This window comes from Physella acuta, unplaced genomic scaffold, assembly GCF_028476545.2.
Source record: "Physella acuta isolate Inbredline_101_S28 unplaced genomic scaffold, ASM2847654v3 ptg000208l, whole genome shotgun sequence".
Classification (NCBI taxonomy): domain Eukaryota; kingdom Metazoa; phylum Mollusca; class Gastropoda; family Physidae; genus Physella; species Physella acuta.
The window spans coordinates 1111412-1127687 of record NW_026731727.1 but is presented as its reverse complement, the minus strand read 5'-3'; the positions used below and the strand labels follow the sequence as shown (position 1 = coordinate 1127687).

Sequence of the window (16276 nt, the reverse complement as noted above, 5' to 3'; positions counted from 1 at the left end):
TCTGAAGCTTAACCAAATGTCACCCACTTGATAAACATTGTAGAAACCTGCTCAAAGCTAAGCTTTGATAAATAGGTCAATCAGAAGTGGCAATCTAGTATTAAAATATGCAATCATAAATGGGAATACAAGAATAAAAATGGAAATTTTATTGTGATTCTAATGAAAATGACAGTAAATTGTTGACAAAAAATTAACTGACAATATTATGTATTGGATACCAACAGGCATTGTCTTATTCAAAGAAGAAAAGTGAAATACAGAAGGTAGCAATAACAGAATGTACAAAATCTGACAGATCATAAAAAGCTGCCGCATAGACCATCCCATAAAACTTTACATGCTATAAATTAGAACCTAACTTAAGTTTAAAAATACACAACTTTATACAAGATCTTTACAGCATATTTAGTGGCAAGCAGTCTGCCTTAAGTTAGTGACTTACTTAAAACTAAATAAAACCTCATATAAAATGTTAATTTGGAACCTGGATCATCAAGTACACTACAACTATTACGATTGATGGCCATGTTTATCTCTTCTAACTGATAAACATTTCATCATCAGCATTGCCATGAAACCACCCATAAGAAATTATTTTTAAAAAATTCCCCTGCCCAAAAGCCAGAAATAACTCAGTTGGAATGATGAGATGGTGAACGTGATTTTGCTTGAGGTGATCTGAAAAGAAAACATAGAATGATAGACTAGGAAACATAATCGCAGACTGATAAAAATAAAATCTGACTATCATTTTTCACGACATTTGCTTCATATTAAGTTATACGAGATAAATGGCCCGTTGAGGGAGAGATACAATGTGCGCTAGCTTGATAGTGTCTTTTTCTGAAATCAAAACCAAAATCACCACCCCAACTTTTAATTTAACCGAAAATGAAAATTGTCAATGAAAGCAGATTTTTATCCAGTATCTGCATTTTAATCAGATTTAAGCTTGATCTACACATAGTTACTGCACATTGAAACTAAATTAAGTCATAGTCATACCCCTAAACCTTGCACCTAAGATCAAACCTGACGAAAGTCACATTTACAGATTCTATCAGGCCACTCTGAGGGGCAGGGCACCCTCACTCACTCCCCCCCCTCCCATGTCACCTTTACAATGAAATACAACGAAATACAAAACAAAATGGAAATTGTAGCTATGATCTGTGACTATAGTTTCCTCCAATACCCAGAGACTACTTCTGCACGCCTTAACTTTAAACTAGAGAACAGCTGAGACTACATTAGGCTATGGTCTTGCGATATTTGGGGGATAAAAAAAATTCACCAACTAATCATAGAAATTCCCGGTCAGGAAATTTTATCTTAAAATTACTCTAAAATAGCATTGTAAAAGTAAAGTTTCCCTTTCAAACCTGACGGTCTATGGGGCAAGTGAAGTAGAGTTCACTTGCATTGTAAGTCTTGTTTAACTACAATTTAATTTTTACCATATAAACATCTTTTTAAAAAAATTAAATTTTACAATGTAACAAAAGTGGCAATTTTATTTTAACATTAAATTAATTTAAACTGTAATGTACTCGTTTTCAATTTTTAATTAAGCCTTATAATTGAAGTTATATTTTAAAGAAGGGCATGGTAAAAATTTAAGTCTTTAACTGTAAAGAGCCTAGATTAATTGTAAAGTTCTAGTCATGTAATGGAAAATGAAATCAGCTAGACTATATCAGCAGAAATGCGAAAGGGTATTGATATTTATTTAAAGTCTTTGAAATTATTACTTGTAACTAAAATTTATCATCTTGATAATGGTAGATAAATTAGGCTACAGACAGACTACTGCGCATTCGAGATACACTGCAAAAAAAAAAAACAGGCCCGGGAGATCTAAGTTTTAATTTGGAAAATTCGGACTAGAAAAACGTGCGTTCTGAAAAATTCAGAAATCCACCAAAATTCCGAATCTTGACCTACATTTTATCTTAATCTAGCACTGTCAGACCTAGCGCAATCCCCCATTAGAAAAGGAATGCACATATTTGATTGTCCGTTTGACCTGTATTGTAATACTCTATTTCAATAGGAACATGTGGAATGTGCTGATCCCATAAAGGTCATTTACATTTGGTTTTTATTTTCAAACATAACTGAAGAATAAAGGGCGATGTATAAATAGAACACACAACTACATTGGAATTATGATCATTTATGACAAGAGAAACAAAACAATTAAAAAACTTACCTTGATCTTGAAGCGTCAGACCTCGAAGCCCTAGATACAAATAAAGAGAAACAAATAACAAAAAAACTCAAGTTGTGATTTCATTCATTATAAGATTTTCAAACAACAAAAGTAGTCCCCCATTATGGAGATTACTTGTAAAAAAAACTTTATTTTAACCTAATCAAATGTGGGTATTAATAAAAAAATCCCTGCTAATATACTTTTTAAAGTAAAACACACCTGCTTTTAGAACGGCTATCTCGGCGACCACGACTTCTACTACGTGAGTAACTCCTAGAATATGATCTGTAGAAAAAAGGGCTAGTATTAACAGAAAGAATTTTTTAGATATACCAGCCAACATGAGGTTGAGGGACTAATTAAAAAACAGCAGTAAAAAGTGGTCAAAAACAAATAGTATTTTAAATTATTCTTGAAAAAATATAATCCAAGTTAAAAAATTCAAATAAAAAAAAACAATGCAACAATCTGAAAAAAGAATGATGTTATACAAGAATCAAGTATGAAAGTATGTCAAGTCAATGACTGACTAATGAATCCAGGAAGCTGAACTATCATATTATAACAGGCTAGTTCTGTTTTGGCAAGAAAAGATGCAATTACAAAAAAGCATGCATTACACTAACTCTAAAATGACTCCCTTTAGTTGTTTTTAAGGATTAAAACACCACAACCATTCCTAGATACCTTCAACCAGAGAGCACCAGTAAAATTTGCCTTACTTTTGTGGAAAAAAAAAATAGAAAAACTTCTCATGAAAGACAAATGAGGTTTTGCCCATTGAACCTGTTTTACCGTGCTCATATTTCACCTACTCAAAAGATGCTGAGATGACCCAATATCATTGTGATGAATCATTCACAAGGGTAGATTAATATCTTAGCAGAAGTAGGTCGATCAATCGATCTTAGTGTGACGGGGGATGATTCAATTCTAAGATCATGCGAAGGAAGTGCCTGATCTTAGATCTTCACCGCCGCAATGAAGGCTGCGCTGCCTGCCGGGGTGAGTAAGCTGACAATCAAACCGTGATGCCAAGTGCATTTTGGTCGCGAATCTTAACATGGTTGTTGGTGGTGATTGTTCAACAAGTAGTAGGTGAAGATTGATGACTGGGTTAATTCTTAGTGGCGGTTGCTCTAACTGGGATGAAATGCTGATCTTAGTTTTATTCTGCAAAGCAGGTACACAAAATGAGTGACAGTTGGAGCAAAAACAAACACGATTAATGAGCCTGTCATCACTCCAACACTCCAAAACAATTAACCCCTCGCAATAATAATAGTTAACTTGTTTAAAAACTTTTTCAATGTTATAGGTGATGGAATATTTAAAAATGATGTATAATTGCTATCAAAACATTTTACTAAGAATTAAATATATACAATAAATATGAGTACGAGAACATTGACAAAACAACCAACCTCGATTTACGCCTTGAAGAGCTACCACCTCCTCCACGGCGGTTTCGGGAACAGTCATACGCATAGTGACCCCTTTCCCCACATTCATAACACCTATCATCAGGATTAAATGCACGTCTGCTCCTGGGTGGCCCTCTACCACCTCTTAACCAAGGTTTTGGACGAACCTTACCAGTTGACAGTTCCACTCTGCATCTACTTCCACAAATGTTTCTATAAATAAATTAAGGGTAACTATTAATGTTTAAATAACTGCATTATTGTCGCTGAAAGATAAGCAGTGGCCTTAAAATTCTTAATATAGCAATTTTTTTTTTAAAAAGGTTTATAATAAGCTTTGAAACTGCACTAATTTTTTTATAATTATTTCACAAACTTTCTTTCTTAAATAAAATGCTATAATATGTTAGAGATTTAATTTAGGGACAAATGCTTGTTTTTTCCCTATTTTTTAGAAATTTGTACTTAGCCTAATGATCAGTCTTGTGATCACTAAAAGACAACTGCCCCTTCAGTGGTAGACTATCGGGCAAGAAACCAAACAGCTATAGTAGCAAGCTGATCAAACAATCACTAGTACTAAATCATGCTATAATTTTCTAATTAAATTTTATGACTAGTCTAATTAGGTTAAAAATTAGAAATTCTTGTATTGTCAAGGGAAAAGAATGTATTTGTAAAGTTTGAATGAGCTCATTGCAAATGAGTGGGCTAAAAATGAGTTACAATGGTTGCCACTAACAGGCATTGTGAATTAAATAAATTAAATAAATATGAAACTGAACTTACGTTCCATCTAATTCTTTCACTGAATCTTCAGCATCTCTGTAATCTTCAAATTCAACAAAAGCAAATCCAGGAGGGTTCCTTGCCACCCAAACATTTCTTAAGCGCCCAAAGTAGCTAAAAGCTCTCTCTATTTCCTTTTCTGATGCATCCTTGGGTAAATCACCAATATACACTTTGCAGTCGTTAGGGGCTCTACTGTACCGTGACATGACAGCTGAAAAATAAATTTGCCTAGGACCTAATAAAACTAAAACCCATGTGATTTACTTTATCAAACAAGTTTTTTTTAAAAATGTACTAGATCTAGTAGACCTAATTGAAATCAATTTTAGATTTCATTCAAATACCATAATTATTTTCATGTTTTAGGCCCTACTGAAAATATTTTGTACCTGTTTATTTGAAATTCAAACTATTTTCTAGTAGGCCCTATTAATTAATGATTTAATCCTAATTGTAGTAATTGAGTGCCCTAAATGCTGAAAGAAAAGTTTTGAACAAGAAAAAATAAGGAGTAGGGGCCCAGAGTCTACTACATCCAAAAAATACATCCAATCTTTAGTTAAGTCGGAAAAAAACCAGACAGACAGGATTTTATAATCATATTAGTCTTATTGGTAATCTATCGTTTTAGGTACGTAAAATCGCCCGCGGCTAGTAATGTACGAAAAAGTTACCTTATTGTCAAGGATTTAATATAAGTAGACCTATATTCATATTGTGATATATTTGTATTAGGGCTTAAATATTGTAGATAAATGAATTATAAACCTAAATCAATGGCTAAATATATCAATATAGTAGTATATAGGCAAGAAATTATCTTTAAACAGCAGAGTTTGCGAGCAGGATTTTCTATATAAAAAGCGGCCATCTGGAAGTTAGAGTGGCTTCCCCTGAATCTTTTGCTATAAGTTTACAATAAAAAAAAAAATAAACAAGATGGCTGCTATAGTAAATGAGCATGGTTGCATCCTTTGGAGACATCGCTAATCTTCATTTAATACTGAAAAGTTTTAATTCAATTGTTTAAAGACATGTACATAAATAAAACAAGGAAACATTTTCGTATTTTTCAAAACATTAATCCTCCTTAAAATGTGAAATTATTATAATTTAAGGAGTCACCTGTTTTTCACATTACTAGCAGAGGACGATTTGGTAATCTATCGTTTTGGGTACGTAAAATCGCCCGCGGCTATTAATGTACGAAAACGTTACCTCATTGTCAAGGCTGTAATAGAAGTATATTGTCATATGTTTGTGTCAATTATTATAGATAAATGAATAATAAACCTAAATCAATGGCTAAATATATCAATATAGGCCAGAAATTAACTTTAAACAGCAGTGTCTGCAAGCAAGATTTGCTATATAAACAGCAGCCATTTGTAAAATAGAGTGACTTCCGCCTGAATCTCGCGCTATAAGTCTATAAAAATAAAACTTTAACAAGATGGCTGCTATAGTAAATGAGCATGGTTGCATCTGTTGGAAACATCGCTGGTGTTCATTTATTACTGAAAAGTTTTAATTCAATTGTTTAAAAACAGGTAGATCTAGATAAATGAAACAAGGAAACATTTTTGTATTTTTAAAACATAAATCCTCCTCAAAATGTGAAATAATTATTAAAATGTAAGGAGTCACCTGTTTTTCACATTACGTCGCGGGCGATTTTACGTACCCAAAACGATAGATTACCGACGATTTTACGTCCTACCTAAAACGATAGATTACCGTCTTATATTCTAGATCTAATTGTAACTAGAATCTACGCCGTGCATGATTTTTAAATTAATTAATGCCTGGGCCTCTCGAATATTAATTATATTATTACTCATTTATTATTAGACTAGAATGACTAGAGATCTACTTTCTCGCTCGCGTCCGTTTAGAATTCTAGGCTAGATCTAGATCTAGATCTAAACTAGATCCTAGATCTTAAAAAGGTCTAGATCTAGATCTAGATTCTACTGCATATCGCCAAGAATAATTATTTATAATCACTAACGAAATACATTTAAAGGATTTACGCGTTGATGTTGACTAATCCAATTGTGATCCCTTAATGTCTCTAAGAGTAGAGAAGGCGTGATACTTAAATCCTCACGTCTGAATCTAGTTAAAAATTTCAAGATGGCGTAGCCGACATTGGCCAGGGTGTAGGGTTTTTTTTTTTTTTTATTGTTTTGTTTTAGAAAAAATAAATTTAGGCCAACTATTTACACAAAATAAGAAAAATACACTTTAATAACGAAGAAAGGCCTACATGAAGGATAAATATACGCCTTCATGCTGTATAATAATGGCAATATCATAATTCAATTATTTAAAAATGAGTTGCAAATAAAACAAAGCCAATTAGGCATTTTTTTCACTAACGGTTTTTGTATGAATAGCCTAGCTTAGCATAGCCTACCCTTCCTTCAACCATAAACCAATGGCCCGGCTATATTCGTACTATTTTTAGTAGATCAGTGGTTCTTAACCTTTTTGGGGTATTCAGTGTTACTATCAGGCATATATAGAAAATAGAATCTATATACTTTTACCAGTGTTCGCCCCCCCCCCCCCCGTAAAATTTAGTCCCCCCCCCCCCCCGAAATTTTCGAGTAGATCAGTGGTTCTTAACCTTTTTGGGGTATTCAGTGTTACTATCAGGCATATATAGAAAATAGAATCTATATACTTTTACCAGTGTTCGCCCCCGTAAAAATTTAGTCCCCCCCCCCCCCAATTTTCGAGTGTCCCCCCCCCCCCCTGAAGAAAAAAGTCTGAAAGAAACACCGGAGGTATTGAACCCCACTAGCTTTATTTGCGCATTCACCGAACCATTTTAAAAGGATAAATCAAATATGATTAGTTTCAAATTGAAAGCATTGGTATTTTTTTTAGTGTGGTGCGCAAAATGAGCCGCGCATCCATATCACTGTGTTAAAAAAAAACAAAATGAAATATGCTTTTCACATAAAAACATAAAAATGAATTTAACTGAAAAACAATGCGACTTCTGCTGTTGTCTTTTAAAATGGTAGTAGGGAGAGCCCCCCCCCCCCCCCTGCGTACGCAACTGGCATTGGGATGCAATCGACGAACTAGACTAGAATTTTAGGTGAACATTTGGTATCGGTCCTCTAAAGGTAAGCTGGCTGTAGAAATTCTATGAAACATTTTTAGTCTTTCGGACAATAGAGTTTCTTCCAGGAATCTCTTCGGGGGGGGGGGGGGGGGCTTTGCCCCCCCGAAATTTTTTTTACCGCCCCCCCCCCCCCCCGAACGAAATGAAATTTATATAATTTATATAGAAAATATATACTTTTAACAGTGTCCGCCCCCCCCCCCGAAGAAAGTCTACCGCCCCCTCCCCCCCGAAAGTCGCCCCTTCAAAATTTGTTTTTTTTTTTTTTAAACGTAGAAACCAAGCCAGGAGTATTCATAACAACTTCACCAGACAAACAGGTGTACTTTGATTTTTTTATATATAGACTAGCGTACCCGTTTCCGCACGTTGCCGCGGTCTCCAAAGAAAAGCCGGAAATATTTTAATAGGGTTTCATCATTGCGTTACCAATCCTATATTCTTAGACACTAGGACACTGAGTTATTTAAATGTAAACAATGCATACGCTCTACTTTTTGTATCGTATTAGCTGGGGCACGCCTACACTACCGCCCAGCACACCACAGGGCGTGATGTATGAAAGCCTTGTTATAAGTTAATTACTCTCCGTAATAGTGAGGTGGAAGACACTTCAGTGACCGCCCAGATGTCATGGACGTACAGGGGCGCTCTTGGGAGCAGTGTTTCTTCCAGACTTTTTTCTCCGGGGGGCACTTGAAATTTTCGGGGGGGGGGGGGGGCGGTCAACATTTTTTCGGGGGGGGGGGGGGGGGGGGACGGACACTATTAAAAGTGTATGTTTACTATATAAAAATCCATCTGGAAGAAACTCTGATTGGGAGCCCCCGGTTACAATACGGCAGGGGCGCAGCGTACGGCACCTGGCTCGGTTTAATCATCGAGTGTCGTGTGCCACCGTGTCCAGCGTACGGCATCAGGTTATTTAGCACCCTAGGCAAAACTTATTAACCCCCCCCCCACACACACACACACACACACACAAAAATTTATTTTCGGGCCCCCATATATATATATATATATATATATATATATATATATATATATATATATATATATATATATATATATATATATATATAAAGTAGACTAAATTTTAAATTAAACCATTTAACCTATTGCATTGCAAAGTTTATCCACCATAAGACAAACCACTGAAACTCATTTAATCAAGCATATATGATGGGGACATAGGCTTTGGGGGCCTTGATCAATTACTTGAAGCTCATTGCAAAGATCATCAGCATCAATATGTTTATTAGCGTTATGCATTAACGACGTTTCTTAATGTTTGCAGTCAGTAAGTAAATCCGCAGGTGTCATTTCGTTGATATTGTATTTGTCATAACTATAGACAAATAGAATATTATGTTGTTCTAATTTTCAAAAACTGTATACCCAAATGCAAGATAGTGTAGTAGAGTTGTACTTTGAAACTCTGTTTAGGATCTTGTGGTGCCAAATGTTGCTGTGAGATATTTTGTCTGAGATCATTTGTCCATGATATCATTTGTCCTGATATATTTTATCCTGGTTTCTTTTGTCCGTGAGATCATTTGTCCTTGAGATCATTTGTCCTGAGATCATTTGTCCTGAGATCATTTGTCCTGAGATATTTTGTCCTGAGATCATTTGTCATGGAACCTTGGTAAGAGGTCAAACAGGTCATTGTGTTTTTGTATTTATACCCCTTCTTGGTGGTAGTTGAGGAAAGGGAATCTAGATCTAGAAGTTGACGCGACTGGGCACGAAGAAATGGTAGAATGGAGGAATATTCCGAGGTTTGAAAGTCATAAAAGCAGTAATAGGCCTTGTTTTGTTTATAACGGTGTATTAAATTGTATTTCATTGGAATTACACACTACATTTCAAATTGTGCAATGAACGATTGGGGGAAAAATGAAGAACACAAAATCTATAGAAGCAAACTGTTTCTATGGCAACGCCAAGTAAACAGAGAGCGTCGTCTGTCCGTGGGGTATGGAGACAAGACCAGACGATCGTTGAGTCTGATCAGACAGGGACAAAATGGCCGCGTCTTGTGTGCATGTGGCCAGCACGCTCTGATGCCAGGATCTTTTGACGTCACGGGCCCAGAATGTGTGCTTTCTTTAGATTGGTCTGAGAATCTTTTCTATGGTACACTGCGATTAGACCGAGAGCGATAAAGAAATGAGCCATGGAAGGTAAGAGGTTTGTTATGAGTTTAGTCCGAGCAGCCCAAGATACACACTAGTGACCTGTGCTTCAGACATGACGTGCTATAGGCCAGCACTGTCATCCGTCTCTCCTCATCTAGAGAAACGGTACACACGTTACACACACACACACACATGCTGACACACCCGCATGCCGACACAAATATATACAGACACACACACACATGCATATACATCCTCATGCTGACACACACACACACTAATGCAGACACAAACACATACAGACACACATGCCGACACACACACATGTAGAAACATAGGCCTACACATACTGACACACACAATCACGCACACACATACGCAGACACACACATGTTCACGCGTCGTGTAAAAGTAAAATCAATTTTTTTTTTACGATTTCATTACTAGTAGTAAGTAGTACTGTAGTAGTAGTACTTTTTGCAGGGGGGGGGGCGTTTTTCCCTAGTTCCGCCACTATACATGTACCTATACTAGTGGAGTTAGACTGCTAATTTAATGCTCAGTGTCTTTATTTTATGAAAGACTTAACCAATCTTTTCTATTTTCTGTATACATTCTATTTCGTTCGAGGGTGTGGGGGGGGGGGGGGGGGGGAGTCGTGCTGCCGGAACTATTAGCATCTACTATTTTATTACAAATTGGTTTCTCGTCAAATTGATGAGAAAGCTGTTAAATGAGAGCCAATGAATGAGTTGAGACTTGTATTTCAGACGTGGACTCGATGCTGCCACCTTCAGACTGCCAGAACTTGACGCTCTTCCAGGTGGGCTTCACGTCATTGACTGGAATGACGTCAACAATGACGACAGAGCAGGCAGCAGATGGCTCCATCAGGCCGGCCCAAGTAGGGCTCATCATCGTCCTGTCCGTGGTCTTTGTGCCGGTGTGGACAGCGGCGCTGGTGGGCAACACGCTGGTCCTTCTCGTCATACGCCGCAGCCGGCGCGTGCAGTCCACCACCAACTATTTCGTCACCAGCATCGCTCTCAGTGACGTCATGTTTGTCACCCTGGCCGCGCCGTGTGTCTGGGTGCAGCTCATCTTGCAGGAGTGGAGCATGGGTCACGTGGTGTGTCGCCTGGTCCGCTTCGTCCAGTTCTCTGCCACGTGTAGCACGGCGTGGGTCCTGGTGGCCGTCTGCATAGACCGCTTCTACACCGTCCTTCACCCCCTCAGCTTCAAGGTGACGCGAGGCACCGCTCACAGAATGATCCAGGCGGCCTGGCTCCTTGCTCTGCTCACCTCGTGTCTGGCGCTCTACTTCTTCGACCTTGAATCTGCCGGCGTCACGTCCCCTCGAGTCGTCTGCCCAGCCTATGTTCCAGGCCGTCGCTGGTTTGGCCTGCTGTACGCCGGCGTGTGTCTCGCCAGCCATTACGCCATCCCACTGGCCGTTCTCTGTGTCGGCTATGGTCGAATATTCTGGCACATCAGATCACTGCGTGGCCCCGGACGCCCCAACATCCCTGTCCCTCGGGCAAAGGTCAAGATGGTCAGACGGATGTGGACACTGAGTGGCGCCACCCTTCTCTTGCAGCTGCCCTACTACGCAGCCCACGCAGCCTACTCCAGCAGCCCCACCCACGTCATCAGCCCTGAGGTTTTTCTCGCCGCCTTCTGGTCCATTCTTCTCTCCTCCGCCCTCAAGCCCGCCATGTACGCTTGTCAGAACAGCAACTTCCTGCGAGGCTGTAAGGAAGTGCTGTGTATGTCGAGCATGCGCTGTCACCGCCTCAACGTCTACGCCGTGACCAGCGCCTCAACGCTGTCTAGGAGAAATTACGTGGGGGTCATAGACCAGGGCCTCAACGCTTTCTAGAAGAAATTACATGGGGGTCATAGACCAGGGCCTCAACGCTTTCTAGAAGAAATTACGTGGGGGTCATAGACCAGGGCCTCAACGCTTTCTAGAAGAAATTACGTGGGGGGGGGGGGGGGGTCATAGACCAGGGCCTCAACGCTTTCTAGAAGAAATTACGTGGGGGTCATAGACCAGGGCCTCAACGCTTTCTAGAAGAAATTACGTGGGGGGGGGGTCATAGACCAGGGCCTCAACGCTTTCTAGAAGAAATTACGTGGGGGTCATAGACCAGGGCCTCAACGCTTTCTAGAAGAAATTACGTGGGGGGGGGGGGGTCATAGACCAGGGCCTCAACGCCTTCTAGGAGAAATTACGTGGGGGGTCATAGACCAGGGCCTCAACGCTTTCTAGGAGAAATTACGGGGGAGGGGGGGGGGTCATAGACTAAAGCTTCAACGCTTGCAATGAAGAATTATGTGGGGGCCATAGACCTGAGCGTTAACGCTTGCTAGGAGGGGTCGCGCCAAATGAATCAATACAAGCGGATATTGCAAGTATTCCACTAGATAGCGACACAACAAACATGCTCTGACATTCTGGTTTATTATTGATCAACCTTCTGTTTGGTAAATATTAAATGAATGTTGAGCCAAGTTTTTGCGTAATATGTGTAGGGCTAACGCTGGTCAGACATTTGGTTAACGCTGTCAGAACGTTGGTTAACGCTGTCAGACCGTTGGTTAACGCTGTTAAATAGTTGGTTAACGCTGTTAAATAGTTGGTTAACGCTGTTAAATAGTTGGTTAACGCTGTCAGACCGTTGTACGGGTTAGCCTAGTCACACCGTCCGCTCATTTAAATACTCTTAGCAGAGGTGTTCGCATTTGGGGGGATTTTTTTTATAGTAGCGACTTTTTGACGTTCCACCAAATATATGCTCACCTTACAGAAACTACGAACTTGGGACTGTGAACAACTGTATTTTCCTCTGTAAGTTATGTAAACAGCAACTTTTGAAATGTCTGGTCGCATACTTCTCGGCGCCGAGTTGACCCCCCCCCCCCGTCACAATGTCACTCCACTGAGCATCTGTACACCTCCTGTTGACGGAACTTCTCAAGTGTAACCTTTGAGGTGTCAGTATCAGCTCGGCGTTTCATGTGTGTGATGAGTACATTCATCTAGGTCATATGTTTTAAAACAATCATCAATTACGGTGGGTGATCAACTTACACTAAAGGCGTTATTTCGCACGCCCAGGGGCGTCTGGGTGATAGTGTGGACACAACCTCACTCCAAAATCTAAGATCCACTGTAGCGGCGGCATTGTTTATATTTAACTCAGTTTTAGAAAACTAGGTCACACATGACAAATATGCGCTTGGTAACCCTCATAAAATGTTTCGTTTTCATAAAAGTCACACTTTAATACATCATTTGTAACAAGTGAATGTTATCATATAGAGTGTCCTTGAATATTTTTTTTTTGAGATCGCAGCAACGCGCGCGACGGGTACGGTAGTTGTCTATATATATTTTTCATTTCGTCCCGGGGGCGCTGGACGTACTCCGGGGTGGGGTCAGAAAAGATAGATCTATAACTTACCTAGTTAGAAAGGCTTGGTAAGTAAGTTTCCCTTTCTGTCTATGAAGTAGAGTTCCAGCCGCCTTTACTTTCCCTAACGTGAGTTAGGTACCCATCAGAGTTGAGTGGACTCAGGGACGGTCTACTGACTTAAACCCGGATTCGAACTCGAGACTTACGGGTTAGCAGTCCAGCTCTCTACCGCTAGACCACTCCCTTGTAAAACACCTATCTTGTATGCGGGTGTGTTGCTGTTTCCTTCCTCTTGTCTGAAACCTGTGATGAACATATGTGTACAACAAGGAGTACACGGGCAATTATCAATGAACCTTATGGGTCATCTTGTCCACTTAAATCCGGTGTCAACCTTCAACGTTTGTACCACAGTAAACACGCTTCAATGGCCAAGATTCTACGGTACAATGTCGCAAACTCGTAAGCGTCTTTTTTTTTCTATACCCCGTCGAAGCTTGTTTAAATGTTGAGTACGAAAAGGCGCTACTCTCCTAAAAATGACCGCAGACCTTAGATAAAGGTTAAGCCCCCTTCTGTAGCGGACACCCTGCTAATACTATTATGACGAAGTAAGTTACCCCACTCTTATAGGACTTGGGTCATCCTTCTGTAGCGGACACCCTGCTAATACTAGTATGACGAAGTAAGTTACCCCACTCTTATAGGACTTGGGTCATCCATCTGTAGCGGACACCCTGCTAGTACTAGTATGACGAAGTAAGTTACCCCACTCTTATAGGACTTGGGTCATCCTTCTGTAGCGGACACCCTGCTAGTACTAGTATGACGAAGTAAGTTACCCCACTCTTATAGGACTTGGGTCATCCTTCTGTAGCGGACACCCTGCTAGTACTAGTATGACGAAGTAAGTTACCCCACTCTTATAGGACTTGGGTCATCCTTCTGTAGCGGACACCCTGCTAGTACTAGTATGACGAAGTAAGTTACCCCACTCTTATAGGACTTGGGTCATCCTTCTGTAGCGGACACCCTGCTAGTACTAGTATGACGAAGTAAGTTACCCCACTCTTATAGGACTTGGGTCATCCATCTGTAGCGGACACCCTGCTAATACTAGTATGACGAAGTAAGTTACCCCACTCTTATAGGACTTGGGTCATCCTTCTGTAGCGGACACCCTGCTAATACTAGTATGACGAAGTAAGTTACCCCACTCTTATAGGACTTGGGTCATCCATCTGTAGCGGACACCCTGCTAATACTAGTATGACGAAGTAAGTTACCCCACTCTTATAGGACTTGGGTCATCCTTCTGTAGCGGACACCCTGCTAATACTAGTATGACGAAGTAAGTTACCCCACTCTTATAGGACTTGGGTCATCCATCTGTAGCGGACACCCTGCTAATACTAGTATGACGAAGTAAGTTACCCCACTCTTATAGGACTTGGGTCATCCATCTGTAGCGGACACCCTGCTAATACTAGTATGACGAAGTAAGTTACCCCACTCTTATAGGACTTGGGTCATCCATCTGTAGCGGACACCCTGCTAATACTAGTATGACGAAGTAAGTTACCCCACTCTTATAGGACTTGGGTCATCCATGTCAAAACGGTGCTTCCAAACGTACGTGGTAGACTATTTTACTGGTAAACGGCAGTTGACACATCATACTAAATGTTATTAATTTGCTATTAATATTTTGCTATCAAATATGTGTTTTTAAAAATAGTGACAAAATGGCTTCCGACCAAGAGGTCCACAACAGCCTGGAGCCTTGTTGATGGGAGCCCAATTGATGAGAGTCCTAATGAATTTCCTCGCCCCTTTACTTACCTTCTATACACGTCTCTGCTTGCTGTCCAGAATGTGAAGTAGAGTGTTCTAAAGGCCATACACTGACAACGGACGCCTTTCATCACGTTATCAGAACGCGAATGGAACGTTATTACATCACACTTTGACAAAGATGTTGCGAAAACATCATGATGTAGCAGCGTGGAATAAAATAAACTTTGTGACCCCCGCCCCGTTTCGAATTTAAAAATATTCACACTAGCTCCAGTTTTTTTTTGGTGAGGTTTATGAAAGAATTTAAAGTGTCATAAACAAAACATAAACAAAACATAAACAAAACATAAACAACACACAAACATAACATAAAAAACATAAACAAAACATAAACAAAACATAAACAAAACATAAACAAAACATAAACAAAACATAAACAAAACATAAACAAAACATAAACAAAACATAAACAAAACATAAACAAAACATAAACAAAACATAAACAAAACATAAACAAAACATTAACAAAACATAAACAAAACATAAACAAAACATAAACAAAACATAAACAAAACATAAACAAAACATAAACAAAACATAAACAAAACATAAACAAAACATAAACAAAACATAAACAAAACATAAACAAAACATAAACAAAACATAAACAAAACATAAACAAAACATAAACAAAACATAAACAAAACATAAACAAAACATAAACAAAACATAAACAAAACATAAACAAAACATAAACAAAACATAAACAAAACATAAACAAAACATAAACATAAACAAAACATAAACAAAACATAAACAAAACATAAACAAAACATAAACAAAACATAAACAAAACATAACATAAACATAACATAAACATAACATAAACATAACATAAACATAACATAAAAAACATAAAGAAAACATAAACAAAATATAAAGTGTTTTGCATCCTATTAGGGGTTAGTCCATTGATAACATCAAGCTTACGTCATCCAACAAAACTCCACCAGCCAACCCTCTCCACCCCACAATTTCATTTTTTTTTCTCATAATATGAATTGAGTTGTTTATCTCTTGAAAAATGTTGCCCAAAATCATCGCTAATCACTAAAAATGTTAGAAAATCCGGGACAAATGTAGGTACATTGCTCTAATTTATTAAATTTAACAAAACATATTGTATAACTCATTTCAAAACAAAAACTTTTAAAATATAAAATATTACGTTAAACTTTCGTAACTCATAATATTCGCCACACAATCTCAAAACGTCCGACCAATGGCGTAGCTAGGGGAGGGCGGGTGGGGCGGCTGCACGGGCGCCGACCCTAAGAGGGCGCCAA

General features: G+C 38.9%; 2 protein-coding genes across 3 annotated transcripts; one reads left to right on the top strand and one right to left on the bottom strand.

Annotated features, from left to right (window-relative positions):
* Nucleotides 1–134: 134 nt before the first annotated feature.
* LOC131937328 (serine/arginine-rich splicing factor 7) lies at nt 135–6585 on the bottom strand. 2 transcript variants are annotated; one of them, XM_059294628.1, is made up of 6 exons: nt 6453–6585; nt 4432–4645; nt 3643–3855; nt 2438–2503; nt 2216–2245; nt 135–681 (listed from the first exon to the last, which is right to left on the bottom strand). In XM_059294628.1, exons 2-6 carry the CDS (start codon nt 4638–4640, stop codon nt 636–638), a joined length of 564 nt encoding a protein of 187 aa, XP_059150611.1. In that variant the 5' UTR covers nt 4641–4645; nt 6453–6585; the 3' UTR covers nt 135–635. The 2 variants fall into 2 exon arrangements, with proteins under 2 accessions (XP_059150611.1, XP_059150610.1); XM_059294627.1 differs by having other exon boundaries at nt 6468–6585.
* Nucleotides 6586–9611: 3026 nt separating this feature from the next.
* On the top strand, nt 9612–11615 carry LOC131937379 (putative G-protein coupled receptor 19). The gene is made up of 2 exons (XM_059294764.1): nt 9612–9759; nt 10485–11615. The coding sequence occupies exons 1-2, from the start codon at nt 9753–9755 to the stop codon at nt 11591–11593; spliced, it is 1116 nt and encodes a 371-aa protein (XP_059150747.1). The 5' UTR covers nt 9612–9752; the 3' UTR covers nt 11594–11615.
* Nucleotides 11616–16276: the final 4661 nt, after the last annotated feature.